At 37.7% G+C, this 16687-nt stretch overlaps 2 protein-coding genes across 4 annotated transcripts in view; both read left to right on the plus strand.

The window, feature by feature from the left end:
* The first annotated feature begins 260 nt into the window (after positions 1-260).
* Positions 261-3412, plus strand: tmem9b (TMEM9 domain family, member B). Its single transcript, XM_079605228.1, has 5 exons — positions 261-739; positions 1041-1132; positions 1242-1350; positions 1439-1573; positions 1988-3412. Exons 1-5 carry the CDS (start codon positions 641-643, stop codon positions 2141-2143), a joined length of 591 nt encoding a protein of 196 aa, XP_079461354.1. The 5' UTR covers positions 261-640; the 3' UTR covers positions 2144-3412.
* A 79-nt stretch (positions 3413-3491) lies between these two features.
* The window catches only part of dennd2b (DENN domain containing 2B), a 60757-nt gene continuing 47561 nt past the window's right edge, over positions 3492-16687 (plus strand). For 2 of the 3 annotated variants that reach the window (XM_079605225.1, XM_079605227.1), the window contains exon 1: positions 3492-3604. The gene's annotated coding sequence lies outside the window, so the exon portion shown is untranslated. Of the gene's footprint in view, positions 3605-7992; positions 8326-16687 lie in introns of those variants that run through there. The other variant, XM_079605224.1, reaches the window with a different exon arrangement.

Consider the following 16687-nt stretch of genomic DNA (forward strand, 5'->3'; position numbering starts at 1 on the left):
TATATATATATATATATATATATATATATATATGCCATTTGATTTCTCCATTCATGACCCCTTTATCCTTGGTACTGGGTCATCATGACCACATAGGCGTCATTTGGGTAACACCTGACCTGACTATTGTAACATGATGATTATTAGTGTTATATTGAAAGCTGTGTAGCCTGGCTAGAACGTGATGTAAATGCACTATCAAGTCTTTCAAAATAGTGTAGTTTTTACCGACTAAACAGCAGAAACGGCGACAAACTCCCGAGGCACCTGGCACGAAATCTGGCACCTGCCAGTCAAGACCCTGGCAGCTGCCACACAACTTCCGGTAGCATCTGGGGCTGCCACCGGAAGTGGCGCTGCGACCCGCCGCTGCCAGCGCTGTAGGGTACGGAAGAATGGTTCCCATCTGGTTCCCACTCACATGTTTCCGGAGGAAAGTGTTAATGCGCGGACCGGCTGGCTGCTGATGGTCAGCTGATGTGTCATACAGAGTCCAGCCTTCAAGCTTTGTTTTGTTGATGTTTAGTTGGATCAAAAGTCTTCTAGCCATTGCATGCGTTACTGAAGGAATATTTACTCGTTATTCTGTGACATCTCTCTTCATTATTTGACAACATTGTCTTAAGCGGAAGCGAAAAAGATGAATCGAGTGATCCCAAGATGCGCTGTCAATATGTTGACGTTTTCATCGCTAGTGTGTTTTCTACTGATATTATATTCACAAACATCAGAAGCTAAGGTAAATTAGGACATGTATCACTGTATTTTAATACATTAACTAAATTAATTTTGTTGTTGGGATCATATTGTTTTGTTGGCACTTGGCAGAGCTAACTAGCCGTTAGCATGTTTCAATGTTTCTGCGAATTAAAAGCGTGATAAACTCGGAATCGGAAATCAACACTTTCGGATTGCAAACCATGTAACGTTAAAATGATTTCCAATCGGACAGAATTATCGTAGACTGACTGCGCTAGTAGTGGGTTTCATGTTATTAATTGGTGTAAATAAGCTTGTGTATCTGTGGTCACTTTTCTCAGAATTCAGAAGACATCAGGTGCAAATGTATCTGTCCACCCTATAAGGAGATTGATGGGCAGATCTACAATCAAAACGTTTCCTTGAAGGACTGGTAAATGATTTACTAGGCTTAATAAAAGACTACAATACTTTCTTTAAAGAACTAACTCCATGACTCTATCCACTGATCCATAACGCTTCAAATATAATCATTTGCACAGCAATTGCCTTCATGTGGTGGAGCCGATGCCTGTTGAAGGCAAGGATGTGGAGGCTTACTGTTTACGTTGTGAATGCAAATATGAGGAAAGGAGCTCTGGAACCATCAAAGTAAGTTCAATGTCTTTATATGATAGATACAATATAACAATTTGTTGAAATATTAGCTAAATAATCATCTTTCACTTTTTTTTAACAGGTCACTATTATAATATATCTATCTATTCTGGGCCTTCTGCTGTTGTATATGGTCTATCTGACACTGTTGGAGCCTATTTTGAAGAGAAGGCTGTTTGGCCATTCTCAGCTCATTCAGAGCGAGGACGATGTTGGGGTAAGTGTTTTGTTACTTCGTTATGGATAAAAGATTACATTTAAGTTGTAAATGTTGGTAGTTTGGATGAAAAACCTGTGATGATAGATGAGTATAATGAAATAGATTTTGGCCTGGTTTCACAGACAAGGCTTAGATTAAGCCAGGATTAGGCCTTAGTTTAATTAGGACATCTAAGTAGCTTTGCTTTAATAAATGTGCCGTTGGAAGAAAATAAATATTTCTGATATGCATCTTGAGACAAAAAAATTGCACCAACATATTTTAAGATATCCCAGTGCAAGTTGCTTTGAGTTAAAACAGCTCAAACCTCCATTTTAGTCCAGGACAAAAACTGGGGGTTTATGTTTTTAATTATAGGCATATGGTATAAAGTAGAAATAATGTGATAACATTACACTCTTTTGTTAAAAGGACCAACAGCCCTTCGCCAATGCCCATGATGTGCTATCCCGTTCTCGCTCTCGCTCCAACATGCTCAACAAAGTAGAGCATGCTCAGCAGCGCTGGAGGAGGCAGGTCCAAGAACAGCGCAAGTCTGTCTTCGACCGTCACGTGGTTCTCAGCTAAAAGCATTCACAGTCTGGACTGTTATATGTGGGTTCTGGTACTGTGCTGAAGGCTGGGTCTTCTCCATGATGTCTGAGCAGCCCCCAGTGACCCCAGTGTGTACGTCTCTTTTTGGTGTGTGTAGGTTTGTCGTCTTGACCAATGCATGCGACAAAACCTTGTTTATTATTAGTCTTGCTTGTTATACAGACTGTTTGAATTAATTATCATCACTGTGTTCCTGCATTTTGAAATCATGCACTCTGAAATTAGCAACAAAAAAAGTTTACTTCTACTGCAGTCCAGTCACACCGAATTTGATGTGGGGATAGAAGTGCCAATTTCCTCAAAAAATTGCTGATCCATTTATTCACAAAATGTTTTTATATAAATGTCAGAATTGATACTAAACCCAAAATATTGATATCCAGTCTTTAGTAGTTTATTGTACATAGTGAAATTCCCCTCTCTCGCTCTTCTCTTTCTTACCTTGCTGTTTACTATCAACTATTATTTGTAAATAATAATCTGTGGATGTGTTTTGTCATTGTCCCCCAATAATATGCTATTTAATGACTAACTTCCCAGGTCAGTTCTTCTCTAGCTTTGTGTAGATTCAGGTTCCTGATTCATGATGGTGTAAAAAAATGTTCATGATGGTGTAAAAATATTCTATTTTTCTTTTTTCTTCTTCTTTTTTTTTTTTTAGTTCTTACCACTCTTGACGGACAGTATTTTCCATGGCACATTCTTTGAAGATTTCAGAATTATACTCTTTGTCATTAATATGTGTATATATAATAATTGAAATATTCAGGTACATGATTTAACAGAGAGAGCTGTTTTGACCTTTTGATTTATATTACAGTTCTCTTAATAGGTGAACTATGGTTTCCTGTGTCAGGCTCAGTTTGTTCCTGCCATATCAGCTTTGGCAAACCCGCTGCTCAAATGACGCAGTTTCGGGTAATGGTAATGATACTTTTAATCCCCAGGAGGCGCTGTTTCCAAGTCTTACATTAGCCCTGGATTCATTTATTATTAAACGCGCAGTTATCTGTAGTATTAAAAATGATAATAAAATTGAGTTAACTGCAAGCTTATTTTAGTCTTAATGTTAGGAAAAATCTCATATACACACTGACTGTAGCCTACATTCAGATATGCTAGAACTCGTACTCCACTTTTAAAATAATAAACAATGAACTTAATTTAAACTGTTTTGCTGAAAAGCTGAGCTGATTACTTTAAACGAAAGTATTTACCTCAAAATAAAAGTGAAATAGCGTTACACAGACTATGCATATCACATTTCTCAAACAACGGTTATCATCATTTCCTGCGCTACCTCCTCCTCCCAGCCAAAAGTCCTGGGTCAAGCAATTCAGCGCACACTCCACTGAAAACTAACTTACGCAAACTCACAGCATGGATATGTGAAAAGGTAACCTTGGCAACGCAAGCGTCACTTACCCAGAAAAGGTATGGATTACTTTATCTGACTGCCTTCTTTATGTTCGCTGCTCCTGTGTGCAACACTTTTTAATTAGTTTAACATTCACAATTCTTGTTTTGTAAATGGATGAAAAAAATCCCACAAATGTCATTAATGCTAAAACTGATTGTAGCCTAAATGATCTAACTCTGCTGCAGAGACATAAAGAAAAGCACAATAACAGAACAAATACAATGGGAAAAGTAAAATAATAATAATAGCATAAATTACAGAAAAGATGGCATGCGTTTTGATGTGAACAATTAAAATTGACAAGAGACTTAATGTGTTTTGAAGTCGCCAGGACAAAGGCGAGACAATTTCCTTCATCATAACAGATATATCGGCTATAATACACTCGCTTATGATAGCACAGTAGCCTGCCTACTAATCAGAATGGATATTTCATCATACTAGAGAGATTCCTGAACTCCTCTGTGGTGTTTTACTGTGAAGCAGAAACAAGGAGGCGCTCTTAAACCTTCTAAAATCACCAAGAAAACGAATAGACGCCTCTGAATAGTTGTTTTCACAGTTATCATTATGGTAATTATCCTTTTTTTATTATTAATTATTTTATGCTCATTGGTTGAGTTTTGCTATTACTACTGCTAGTAAAATCTGAAATTTAGGTTCCATTTTCAGTCTGACCTCAGACTTACAGCAACAGTTCACTGTTTTTACACTTAGATAACACCATCATGTGTGTATGTCTGTCCCGCAGGGCCACAGCAGCTCTCTCTGTTCCTCTATCTGTGTCTCTGCCTCCCACAAGGCTGTCTTTGACGGTCCTTTCCCTCTGCCTTATCATGGTCCCTGACAGATCTATCTCAAATGTTTCTTTTTGGTGTGTCCTTGTTCAAAATGTAATTCTTGTCACTGCAACATAGCAAGAAACTCAGAAAACAATGGTTTATAGTGATGTCAAAATATGTGCATTTTTAAACATTTTGTCAGACATATTAATATTAAGTGTTATTAAAAAATCTAAATAATAAGCTAAATTATAATAGTAAATAATAATACATTCTCTCTCTCTCTCTCTCTCTCTCTCTCTCTCTCTCTCTCTCTCTCTCTCTCTCTCTCTCTCTCTCTCTCTCTCTCTCTCTCTCTCTCTCTCTCTCTATATATATATATATATATATATATAATTATTTTATATATATAGCCTATATATATATTATGATATTTCATTTTACACATAATGGGTTACATGGGGGACTAATGGCTCCCGTCACAGAATGACCCATAATACAAAGCATTTTATTCTGAGCATTGCCATTATTCATATACATTTAATATAGACTACAATATTCTGCTTTGTATTTTCAAATGCCTGAACAGAATGATTGTGACAGGAATGTTTTGCGGTAAGGGTGTGTTAAACTTTCAGGGCTGTTGCAAATGGATACTGTTGCATTTGGGAGATTTTGTGGGTTTTGCTGAACTTGACTAATGATGAAACCCTTACAAATGTGTTCAAGGAAGGGGAAGCAATTTAACATCTCTGGCATAATGTTTCTTACAACTACTTTAACAGGTGTAAATTGTACTTTTGACTTGTAATTGACTTGCTACTGGAAAAGTAAGAGTACTATTTGAAAATAAATAAAAGAGACGTATGAAATACCTTATAAACCAAATAGTTATTATGTTTTCCATCATGGCAATGTAACACGTTAATCTCATTGTATAGTTGAAAAGTGCAAGTACCCTGGTAATGCTTTGCAGTATTAATCCATCAGAAATGAGTTTCTTTCTTCTGCTGAACACAAAAACAAGATATTTTGAAGAATGTCTTGCTTTTTTCCATATCAATGGAGCCTATCAACTGTTTGGTTATCCATATTCTTCAAAATATCTTCTTTTTTTGTTCAGCAGAAGAAAGAAACTCAGGTTTGGAAAAACTTTGGGCTGCGTAAATATTTTTAATTATTTAAATATTTTAAATATAATAAATTAAAATAAAATAAAAAAAATTTGGAGAAGTTTTGGATTTTTTTCTGCACAAAACAACAAAATTAAGGTATCTGCCTTGTTTTGTGGTTCCAACTGCTGGGACCACATCGAGAATGCATTATGTTTCGATTGGGTCAACACTGCAACACAGCAGCAATGATTAGAAAAAGGGCTGTTTGGCTTTTAGATAGTCCATATCCAGCAAACATTTCCAGCCACATATTTTGGTGTCATGATCGCCGTAACAGGCATCCTCTACCATGGGAGATGTTTAGTCTGGGCCTCATGGTGTTCTTGAAAAAAAATCTGGATGCAAGGTTAAATATAGTGAATGCTCGCTTGAAACGTGAGAATAGCATGACAAGCTATATATATGACCTTAGCAAATATACAGTGTACAGTGTCTTATTCATAATATATGGTTTTGCAGTAGAAACACTATAGTTTCAGCAGGTTTTGCAACAAAAATACATTCCTGTATTTCCTTATATGTCTGGTCCATTTCAATATTTGGACTGACCCAACTCTAAAATTATTTCCCTCTCAAAACACCTGGAGTGAATGACTGTTCTTGGAAACGAATGAAGTGATGATCTGTGGCGTAACTGTCCCTGAGCTATTATATCAGCAATTTAATACAGATTTGAGGGAAAAACTCCCACATTGTGTTTCAACACACCAAAGACCACATTTCTGATTAGGTATTGGTACAATTGGAAAGGGTTCCAGAGAAAGTTGTCATCACACAGCTTTTGTCAACAACAGATCCCTGCTTCTTATTGCGGTTGGTTATTTGGCAGCAGGTTGCTTATTTGCACAACTTTCAGTCCAACATAGACTGCTTTTAAAGTATCAAACCTGATTGAAAGTGGGATTTTAATATTAGACTGGCTTTTGACAGAACTTAGAGGATCAGTTTAAAAAGTTATATTAAGATTTGACAAAATTTGACATTTAATTTTTTTCTCCATGGAGCTAAAATGTGAAAAAGTTGGCAGGCTTGTATTCTGAAGTTTTGTTTGATAGTTTGACAACTGTCTGTCAACTTAACACACTCAACAGCTGTTTTTTTTTATAAAATGTTACAAACCTAATATACAAAGTTAATGTAACTCTATACTTAATGTAGCCTTCTCTCAAGTCTTGTTCCCAAGTATGCTTTCAATGGTTCTTTGTCTGTTTGTTCTCGGACTTATACTTCACATACATGTGATTGCATACCACAGTTTAGACAGCTGTTTGCAATGTGTTATGCTTGTCCTCTGCTGCTGAGAAACTGAAGATGTCTGGAACATATGGATAATGGTAAATCATGGATGACTCCACATAATTTGTGTTTATATAAAGCTTTTTAAGTAATGAGTAAAAATTAAACCCATTGCAGCAAGAAAATCAATCAATACATTTTTCTCAATATGACAAGTAGCCTTCTTCACATTATCTTTTCTCAGGGCGAACCTGTGGTTTGCCCATCATGAAAATGGTGTACAAAATGTCATAATAATATTAAATCATCCATAACCACTGTAGACATGTGACACTCAAGGACACTGCTAGAATTGTTATATCGACTACTGACATAACTGTGTGTAAATATTTATTTAGTTCAACGAAAAGAGGCATAGCCGTGCAGAAGTTAAACAGCAGTGGGGAAAAATAGTCTATGTACAAATAAAGCTTAAAATAGTGTAGGCCTACTGTAAAACGTAATAACGTGTGTATATTGTTATTAAATACGTTAGAATATATAATTCTATAAGTAAAAAAGCTGATTTTGTATATAGGCTAAATGTTGCTGGTTTTGAGAAAAGCCTTAAATTACGCTGTTTCTGGCACTAACACTAAACAGCAAGCGAAAACCAAAGCAAATAAAAAAATCAGTAGGCTAGGCTACTTATTTTCTCAGCACTTTTAAACAAGGTGTGGAATCTGTGGATAACAATATTGCGATAGACGCTGTTCTCGTGTTTTCAGCAATGCACCGCGGCATGAATAAATTATGCAGATTGTTACTTTACCGATAACTACTTTTAGATTATTTTATTTATAGAAATGACATTGTTGTTGTAGGTCTATATCACTATCAGTGTTTTATAAGGTGGTGAATATTCAGATTTCAAATACAAATACATTCGCGCGCGTTTTCATTTTAAGCAAGATTTGAGTAGAAAAAAAGTAATGGTCAAACTTATGATAATGTACGATTAGATTTCACCCACTTCAAAATCTGTAAGTCTGTAAGCAAGCTGAAGTACTTCGGTACGGTGCTAGGCTACCCTGTGAGACCGTTTTGTACGATGAGCTTTAATTAACTTACGTGTTTAAATAAGGAGCTATTCTTGGCTGTTTTTTTCCTGTGGAAGGATGAAGGAACTATCAGCCAAAATAGTTATGTGTGAAATGTGACATTTATTTTAACCGCGTTTAATTTGCCATTGCAGCGTGTAAAGTTCAGATCCATGTGGCTCATGAGAAGAGAGTTTAGTTTCGTGTGGGAGGCTGGGAGCGCGAGAACCTGGAGAGGCGAGTGGGGGGCAAAACAATCCGTCTCCATGGCAACTAGCTCAGCCTTCTGCCAAGAGAGAGTTCTCAAGTTGGGAGGGATTTACCCCGCTTGAAAGGACATGCCTGGAAGTTTAGGGAAAAGTTCCAGGTATTACCGGCAAATCGATGATTTTTTTTTGCAATCGCTACGAGTGTTTGTGAGACGCTGAACAAAATGGCACGATCAGCGGGACGTTTCGTTCAGGTAAAACTTTTATCTCATTCTAGCGGGGTTACATTGTATGAAAATGAGCACAGTCAATCGCAAACAAAGGCTGTGTGTCAAAACCTAGTTCGCTTCCTTGAAGCTTTTTTGAGCATCATAGGAGCAAAATGAGAGGCGCGTGGCACCTCAAAATGCTCAAAACACGATTGCCCATAAATGATAACTTAACTCACTTGTCTTAAGTCACAGCCAAAGTAGATATTAGATGTTTTAAATGTAATTGTGGGTCAGAACACGACTTTTCTTAAAAATGTGGTTGAAACTGTACGTCAAATGTGTTTAACGTTACCTTATTTGGTAATTTCCCAACTCCTATGAATGTTGGTTGTTTACTCAAACGTTTATAGGCTGAGTTTTTTTTTTTTTTTTTTTAGTTTTTTTTAAATTGAGGAATAGTTTGGTGCCCCAAGGTCAAGTCTAATTTATAAATTTCCCTGGTAGAGCTCAAAAAGTTTATGGATTTGTTTAGTGGCCAAAATAATTTTGAGTATTGTATTGTAGCCTAGCTAGGTCATGGGTCGATTCCCAGGGAATGCACATTGATTACAAACAATGTATACCTTGAATACAACGTAAGTCACTTCGGGATAAAAACATCTGCTAAATGCTTAAATATAAATATAATGTAAATGTTGAATGAGATTGACAGCAAATTAGTTCTTTCTTAATGGAACATCAGTTTTTCCCACTAAAATCATGCACTTATTTGAGCACACCCACTGACATGTACACATGAATCTTACATGATCACTGTAGATCACAAGTATATAGTGCCCCCTGCTTTCAGCTTTGGCAGTTACTGCAGCTGCAAGCCCTTTTTCCCTGAACTTTCTGAACAGACGGTGTATTGTGCTATTGGAACAATAACCCTTCCTTCTCATTGGTCTGGATTGTCAGCTCAACCATGGGAGCCGCTCTGTTCTCTGTCCAGTGCTTGCGCAATATGGATAAGGGTGGGATGTCACCAAACCTTGAACAAAATGCAGAGCCCTGCCGCTATAATGTGTATCAAACCTTTTCTTAGTGTTAAGATGTAGTTGATCCATAGCTTGTCATTCCAATGTGAATGTGATTTAGTCCATAAACTGTCAGCTGTAATAACAGTGATGCAAGGACTCATTATTTACACTGGATCTCATGTGTCAAAATATGCAATGCACTGCAGTATTACGTGCACTTTCTTCCCAGATTCAGTATCTTGTCTTATCGAGATTCAGAGCGGTTTTGCTTATGCCCTTTATCTTTTCATTTAGTAGTTTGATAATAGTAGGCCTAATTGTTACTTTGTGATTGCATTTTTTCTAATGATGTACAGTAGTAGGCTAAATGAAAGCGATTCATCCATGAGAGCAAGCACTATAACAAAATAACAATTTAACTTGTAAAATCATTTTCAATGTGGTACATTGAATGGTCATTATTGCCTTTAAAAAGACTGTGCATTGTTGTTTTCGTTTTGACGCACCTGTTATTTTTAGACGCTTTAAAAAGGTGTGACTTGCATTATGGTTGACCTTCAGATTACACAATGTGCTTCAAAATGTGTCATATCTAGGCCTTAATAAAACACTTAACTATCATCCCTTGTCTAAGGGATGATTTTATTATAGCTGTCCTTAAATAACTTTTTCAGTCTAGGGTTTGGGAGTTATAACAAGGAACTTAGTGTAATGTTGTGTCATTGGTATTACACAGGAACACCACCTGCCACCTGTCAATCTGACAAGGTTGTGATTACTAAGTTTACATGAGTCAGTGTTATTCTTATAGAGAAGGTCTTGCTATTATTGTGTAACATCCTCTAAGTCTCTGTCTGATATTCTACTCTGTAAGCTATCAAACACAATAGATTATGATGCAAGTCTGATGCATCAATGCATGTCTGGTTTCCTTACATTACTCAAATGGGTGGTTGTGTAAAGGTCCTGTTTTTCCTGTTTTTGAAGCTTTTATTGTGTTTACAGTGTGCAATATAACATGTGTTCATGTTTCGCGTGTAAAAAAACACAGTATTTTTATTTTTCACAAAATGTACTTATCTGTATACCGCTGTTTTCACTGTCCTAAAAATGGTCTGATTTGTCCTAAAAATGACCTCCTTGTTCTATGAAGTCCCTCCTTCAGAAATACGTAACGAGTTCTGATTGTGCCAGCGGTTCCTGTGTTGTGATTCGACAGCAGCTTAGCGCACGTTGCCCGGAAACGGAAAGGTCACGCCTCTTACCATAACGTGGAGATGCACGCACTCAGTGTTATTGTAAACATGTCTTTAATATTACCTTATCATTTTGAGCCGGAATCAGACCCGGAGAACATAGATGAAGAGGATCGATTAGAACCTGTTCAAGCACGACTTTTGCAGGATGTTTCACAATGGTAAGCTGTTTATTTATTTAATAGTTGTCATACTTTTACGTTTGGCTGTTACCTTGAATTGGTTAAATTGTAATCGACGACATGGCGACAAACACACTCTACAAACGCAACTCTTCCTCTTCTCTGTAGGAGCGCAACAAGACCACGCCCCCTTTTTTGTGTATTCCTGTGGGCGGAGGTTAGTCAAAAAACTGTTCTAGTGACGTCATTAAAGCAGGAAGTATAGGGATGTAGTCCAAACCGGCCATTCGCTGTAGGCTTTGAAAGGGGACTTCTGTTAAATAAAATATCTCGCTTGGCATTGAATATTGAGCTTTATAATTTTACAGGTATGAGCCTATTTATGCTCTAAAAGCAACATTACACACCAGCTAAAGTTTAAAAAAAGGGATCACGAAGAACAGGACCTTTAAAGGTAAAGTTATGTCCTTGCTGAATTAAATGTATTTCTGACTTATTAACTTACTTTTTTTGTACGTTTTGACCATTAATCAAATCAAAATGTCAACTTGATCTTCCTGTGAAAACAACTTGTTTCTGGTGATGTGCAGTACATCTCCAATCATTTACTCTGCTAACTCAACTGCAAGCCCACATTCATTTCTGAGTGCAATGGCCACATCTCAAAATCCAATCAAACCGATGGATAGACCTACATTTTTAGATAAGCCGTTTACATCACAAAAGTAAGAAAATATTTGGGTAACACTTAAGTTCAATTCCAATTCACACTATTAACTAGGCTAGTTGTTTATTAGCATGCATATTACTAGGCTATTAGCTGTTTATTAGTACTTTTAAAGCACATATTAAAGCTGCCGTCGGCAACATTTTTTTGATCAAATTCAGTGAAATTGACACTATAATCCGACAGAACAACATAAATAAGGTGGTTTTAGAAAAAACCCGAGCTTCTAACTCCACCTGGAGCGTGTTATTTTGTTTTGCAAAAATCCACCGCTCCCGGATCATCGGGTCTAATCAGCGCAGGGGGGTGTGAGATCTGACTGTCAATCACAGGTCGTGCACAAATCCCAGATTCCCCTCCCTCGCGCAGACGCGGACGATACAATATCACATGCACACGACACGCCTGAAGTTCGCCTGAAGATTGTACGAAGCGTGATGGCAGAGAGAAAATCTAATAACAAGCTTCCAATTCCTCGGTTATTGCTATCTATGGATAGATTAGCCAGGGCAGCCTACCTCCGAGTCTATGGTGTTGATCGATGCTGAAGACGGACGCGTTCACAGAAAATCAGGTACACACGCACTGACGATGGGCGGGTGCTCGTTGGTAGTGGGGGAGGGGCATAAGAGTTGTAAACATTCAAAATTTTGTCTAAGTCCACTCAATCTGCCAGACTTGCCGACGGCAGCTTTAATGCTTTATTCTGCATGACCGTATTCTACATACCATAATCACCCAATACCTAAACTTAACAACTACATTATTAACTATCAAGTAGCAGTAATTAGAAGTTTATTGAGGTAAAAGTCATAGTTAATAGTTAGTTAATAGTGGGAATTGGAACCTGATCTAAAGTGTGACCACGATATGTCGCTACTTCCGTTTCATTGTGACTTTTTTTTACTATTGGTCGACCGTAGGGGTGTAACGGTACGCAAAAATCACGGTTCGGTACGTACCTCGGTTTTAAAGTCACGGTTCGGTTCATTTTCGGTACAGTAAGGGATAGAAATGCAAAACATTAAACTGCTGGTTGTTTACTATAAACTTTTTTTTAACAATTTGTTTACACTTTTTTTAAACACACTATTTAATAAAATATAACATTAGGCTAATAAATAAAAAAGATATAAAATAAAAAAAGAATAAGAAATAAAATACTGCTGCAAAGTTCTCCACTAAATAAAATACTCTCAAACCAATATTGGCCATGACGCTAGCTAGCGAGAGGCTGGGCTAAAGCGAGCGTGCCGTGTATGTGGTGATCTTTATTTATGCGATATTTATATCCGAGCCCGACCCGAGAGTTAAAATCCAATTTTTTTTTCTCATACTAATGACACATGTACGTTTGTTTGTGTGGAAAGCCCGCTTTTAACAGAAAGGCATTCGGAAATGTCCACAGATGAGCGCATCAGCGCTCTTAACACAGCCGCGCTTGCACGTGTTTCGTTGTCACAGCAACATAAACAAATTTCCGCACACAGGAAGACAGATGTAATGGTAATATTTTACATGTATTTGAATCACAAAAACGATTAATCAGATTTAATCAGTGCAATGCGGAGACTTCCGACACTTAATATGTTCGTGTGGAAACTCGGAATTGACGTATGTTCCGCACACAAAACTAGCCTAATTTACGTGAAAGATTGCATTCGGTACACATGTGCACCGTACCGAAAGTCCTGTACCGAAACGGTCCGGTACGAATACATGTACCGTTACACCCCTAGTCGACCGATATACTGTATCGCCAAGGCCAAAGTTTTTATGTTTCATACAAATGTGTTACTCTGCATGTGACTGTCTGTCGGATGCAAATTAAATGCGGAATGGAACATGCACGATCGACAAACCTTAAACCCTCGATTTCAAGCCATGCTATTTTCAGTTGCCCACTGTATGTCATATTCATGCAATTTTCACTGAAAAAATGAGATTCCCAGTGCAGACAAACTTACAACTTGCCCACTATGTCATATTCATGTAATTTTCACTGAAAAAATAGGATTCCCAGTGCAGACAAACTTACAAGGACGAATGTCCTGTTGGTTGGTTACAGTGTTTATCTCCTTTTTATTAATATAATATTTTTTAACAATTTCTTTATTTGTTAAAAATACTGTAATAATATTACAGAATCAAGAAGTTGTAAAGTATGTCTGTTTATTTTATGGGTTCATTTTACTAAATAATTAGTCAAATAAATATAAATTATGAATATAAATTAGGCTATATCTTTATAGCATCAGCCACCCTGCTCTAAGATATTGGCATTGGCCATCAAACATTTTTTTAATATCGGTCGACAACCACGGTGCACTAACTTTTGTTTTGTGACTCGTCAATAAACATAAAAAGAGCAGTTCTTCCGCACGACATGCAGTTTTGTTTATTAACCGCTAGAGAGGCAAAACTTACACAGTGAACCTTTAAGTCTTGTTTCTTACTTAGCCTACTTGTTGTTTCTTAAGTTATGATATGGCTTGAAATGCTACTTTTGCATCGGTTTGTCTTATTTTGTTGTTTTGGAGCTTGACGCATATGGTAACTATGAATTGTTCTATGAAGAAGAAGAAAAAAAAGTATTTATGACTGGGATTTCATAGGACCTCTATAAGTTTTATGGCTCAACGTGAGCAGCCGTTCTGTCTTCAGTCTGCCTGATAAAGGACAATATTGTAAATCCTGATAAGAACAGTGTACTAAGTTGTTTAAGGAAAATTACTGCTTTGAGTCTTTTGAACCGAATGCACTCATGTTTCCATACACATGTTTCTATTTTTAGTGTTCGTATAGTATAAGGCTATTAGGACAAATATGGTTTTGCAGTGCAGTTTTGATTGAAAGTCATAAACGAATTGAAGAAACCCAACAATTTGTATGTTTAAGAAACACTGCTGTAAAAGCCAATTTCAAAATCAAATAAGATCCATTTGCCTCTAATTTTTAGTTTCCTGCATGTCACTTTATGAGCAGCATTCTGCAGTTTCCTCAATGTGTGAATTCCTCCTTTTGCTAGTGACTTGGAAAACAAAAAGAACTGTAAACAGCTGAAAGTCAGTAAAGACAGAGACTGAAAGGGCTTAAAAATTGGTTCCATCTGGCCTGTCCAGTCAGCACTATGGAAGCAACAAGGAATCGTGGGTATATTGTGTGTGGAGGAGCGTGCAGCTGCTGCGATATGTGACAGGCCAAGTTCCACAGTTCATGAAAGGCTGAGAAGGAAAGACATTTAAGCAGCTCAACAGGGTACAACTATTCCCTCCACCCCACAGCCCCCAACCTGGATACAAACCCTCTGTCATTATTCACAGGCTCTGTGGACTTGGGATTGAAACCGAGTGAAAGGGAAACAAAAGACGCCCCCTTATGCTCTGCCTCTTCCTTTTTCCCTGTCAGACTTTTAAGGGAAATTTTAATTAGCAGTGCCAGAGGGATTCGTCCAGGTGGGAGCGTGTTTAAAAAACTCCTCACGATACCACAGACGCATTGATCATCTTTTCTTGCCTCAATCTAAACACAACGTGCTTGGCTGATAACAGCAGCATTAACGTACCTCGTGCAGTATATAAATCTCAGTGAGAGCCCTGATGAGGACCATATGACGGTGCGAGCTAAGAGTCTGGAAGGGGGGTCCCTCTTTCCTCTGGTATTTATGCTGTAATCTAACCCCCAGTCTCACACAGTCATGTCTGATTTGGTAATAACAACATTGACTTGGAGTTTACAGGCTACGAGTAAAGAACGGAGAAAGAGTAATCGTCTCTGGTGCAAAATGGTCTCTGGTGAATGCATAACCCTGTTCATTGCCTCTAAGGGGATTTTGAAGTGTAGGAGCAGTTGAGAATGCAGTGGTTTACACTCTGCTGCTTGTTTTAGAGATGTTAAAGTGGCTGATCAGCAGGGACCGTTATGGGAAATGTAGGGTGAATTAGGGTAATCTGGGACACCTTAGATCTGATCACAGTAAATTGGAGATGTCAAAAGTGCAAAAAGTCCCAGAAGACCCTAATGTGCATTTTGCCTGGACGCAAGTCAACCTCTGCTATTCAGGTCCAATGAGTTGTTTCATCTTCCAACGGAAATAAATAACTTTATGCCTGGTCAATAAAAACGAGTACAGCTGCTTCACCCCAATTTGAATGCAATCTCTATGGCTGAGTAACTAAAATCTACCTTATGGTGTCATGTTTATTGACATTAAATGAGTCTCTCCCTATCAGTTGAAGAATTCCTCCTCTTTCAGAAACTCTGATGTGTTGAATGTGTGGCTTGACGGATGGGGCAAATATTAGTGCATTCCTTTTGAATAGAGTACCGCTCCGTTAGCCAACTGACCTGTCGTCGCTGACAAGAACATGGCCCGATGGTCTCGTCTTCAACCCTGAACATTCCTAACTGTGTCACTCACCCGAGGAAGCTGGTCAGATAGTGTTTGTTTGAACCACTGATAAAGAAGCTTACTTTTTAACCACACTCTGTTCAAGGATAAATCGAACAAAGATGTTCTGTCTTCTGTTGCTAATATTGCAAATGGAGCTGTTCGTGACTGTGAAGCTATTTAGTCATGACATCAATTTGTAGGCTAATCCAGAAGGCTAGTTCACCATCAGTTCCCTTGGTAATTTTGAATGCTGTTTTAAAGGGGTACTATTATAGTTTTCCACTTTTTTTTAACTTTATACATTTTGTAATGTCGCTGCTAGAGCATAAAAAAGATCTGCACCTAAATCTGCATCTTAATAATCCATGCCCACGGAATACGCAAAAAAAAAGGAGGCAGAGGCCTGGTTGAACTGCATTAGAGAAGATAGAATAGAATGAGGCATTTATAGCGCTTTCATATGTACACCCAAAGCACTTTACAATCATATCAGGGAATCTCTCCTCAACCACCACCAGTGTGAGCATCCACTTGGATGAAGAATGTTGCTGCTATGTCGAAGAGACTCTTTCCCCCCCACCACGGTTCCAAAGCCCCTTTGTTTGGCCTTCTTAAGGTGGACAAACTTAGAGTTGTTCAAATGTATTTTTTACACTGTTCCTGAACATTGTAACAACAACATTTATCTGTGCACTGGACATTTTATGGAGAAAAGCTTGTTTTTGTTGCTTTTGTAAGCTCTCGCTTTTGTAAGATGGTTCACCGCACTAAAGTAAAGATGGTACTTTACTTTTAGAAAAGTAAGCTAAACCATGTTTTTGTTACTGATTATTGTGTGTGTGTGTCTGTGTGTGTGTGTGTGTGTCTGCAGATGACAGCTACGG

This window comes from Phoxinus phoxinus, assembly GCF_949152265.1.
Source record: "Phoxinus phoxinus genome assembly, chromosome: 2".
NCBI classification, from domain to species: domain Eukaryota; kingdom Metazoa; phylum Chordata; class Actinopteri; order Cypriniformes; family Leuciscidae; genus Phoxinus; species Phoxinus phoxinus.

Coding starts and splice junctions, on each gene's coding strand:
- tmem9b (XM_079605228.1), top strand. CDS start 641: ATGAATCGAGTGATCCCAAGATGCGCTGTCAATATGTTGACGTTTTCA. Junction 740..1,040: donor CACAAACATCAGAAGCTAAG/GTAAATTAGGAC, acceptor CACTTTTCTCAG/AATTCAGAAGACATCAGGTG. Junction 1,574..1,987: donor AGAGCGAGGACGATGTTGGG/GTAAGTGTTTTG, acceptor TTTTGTTAAAAG/GACCAACAGCCCTTCGCCAA.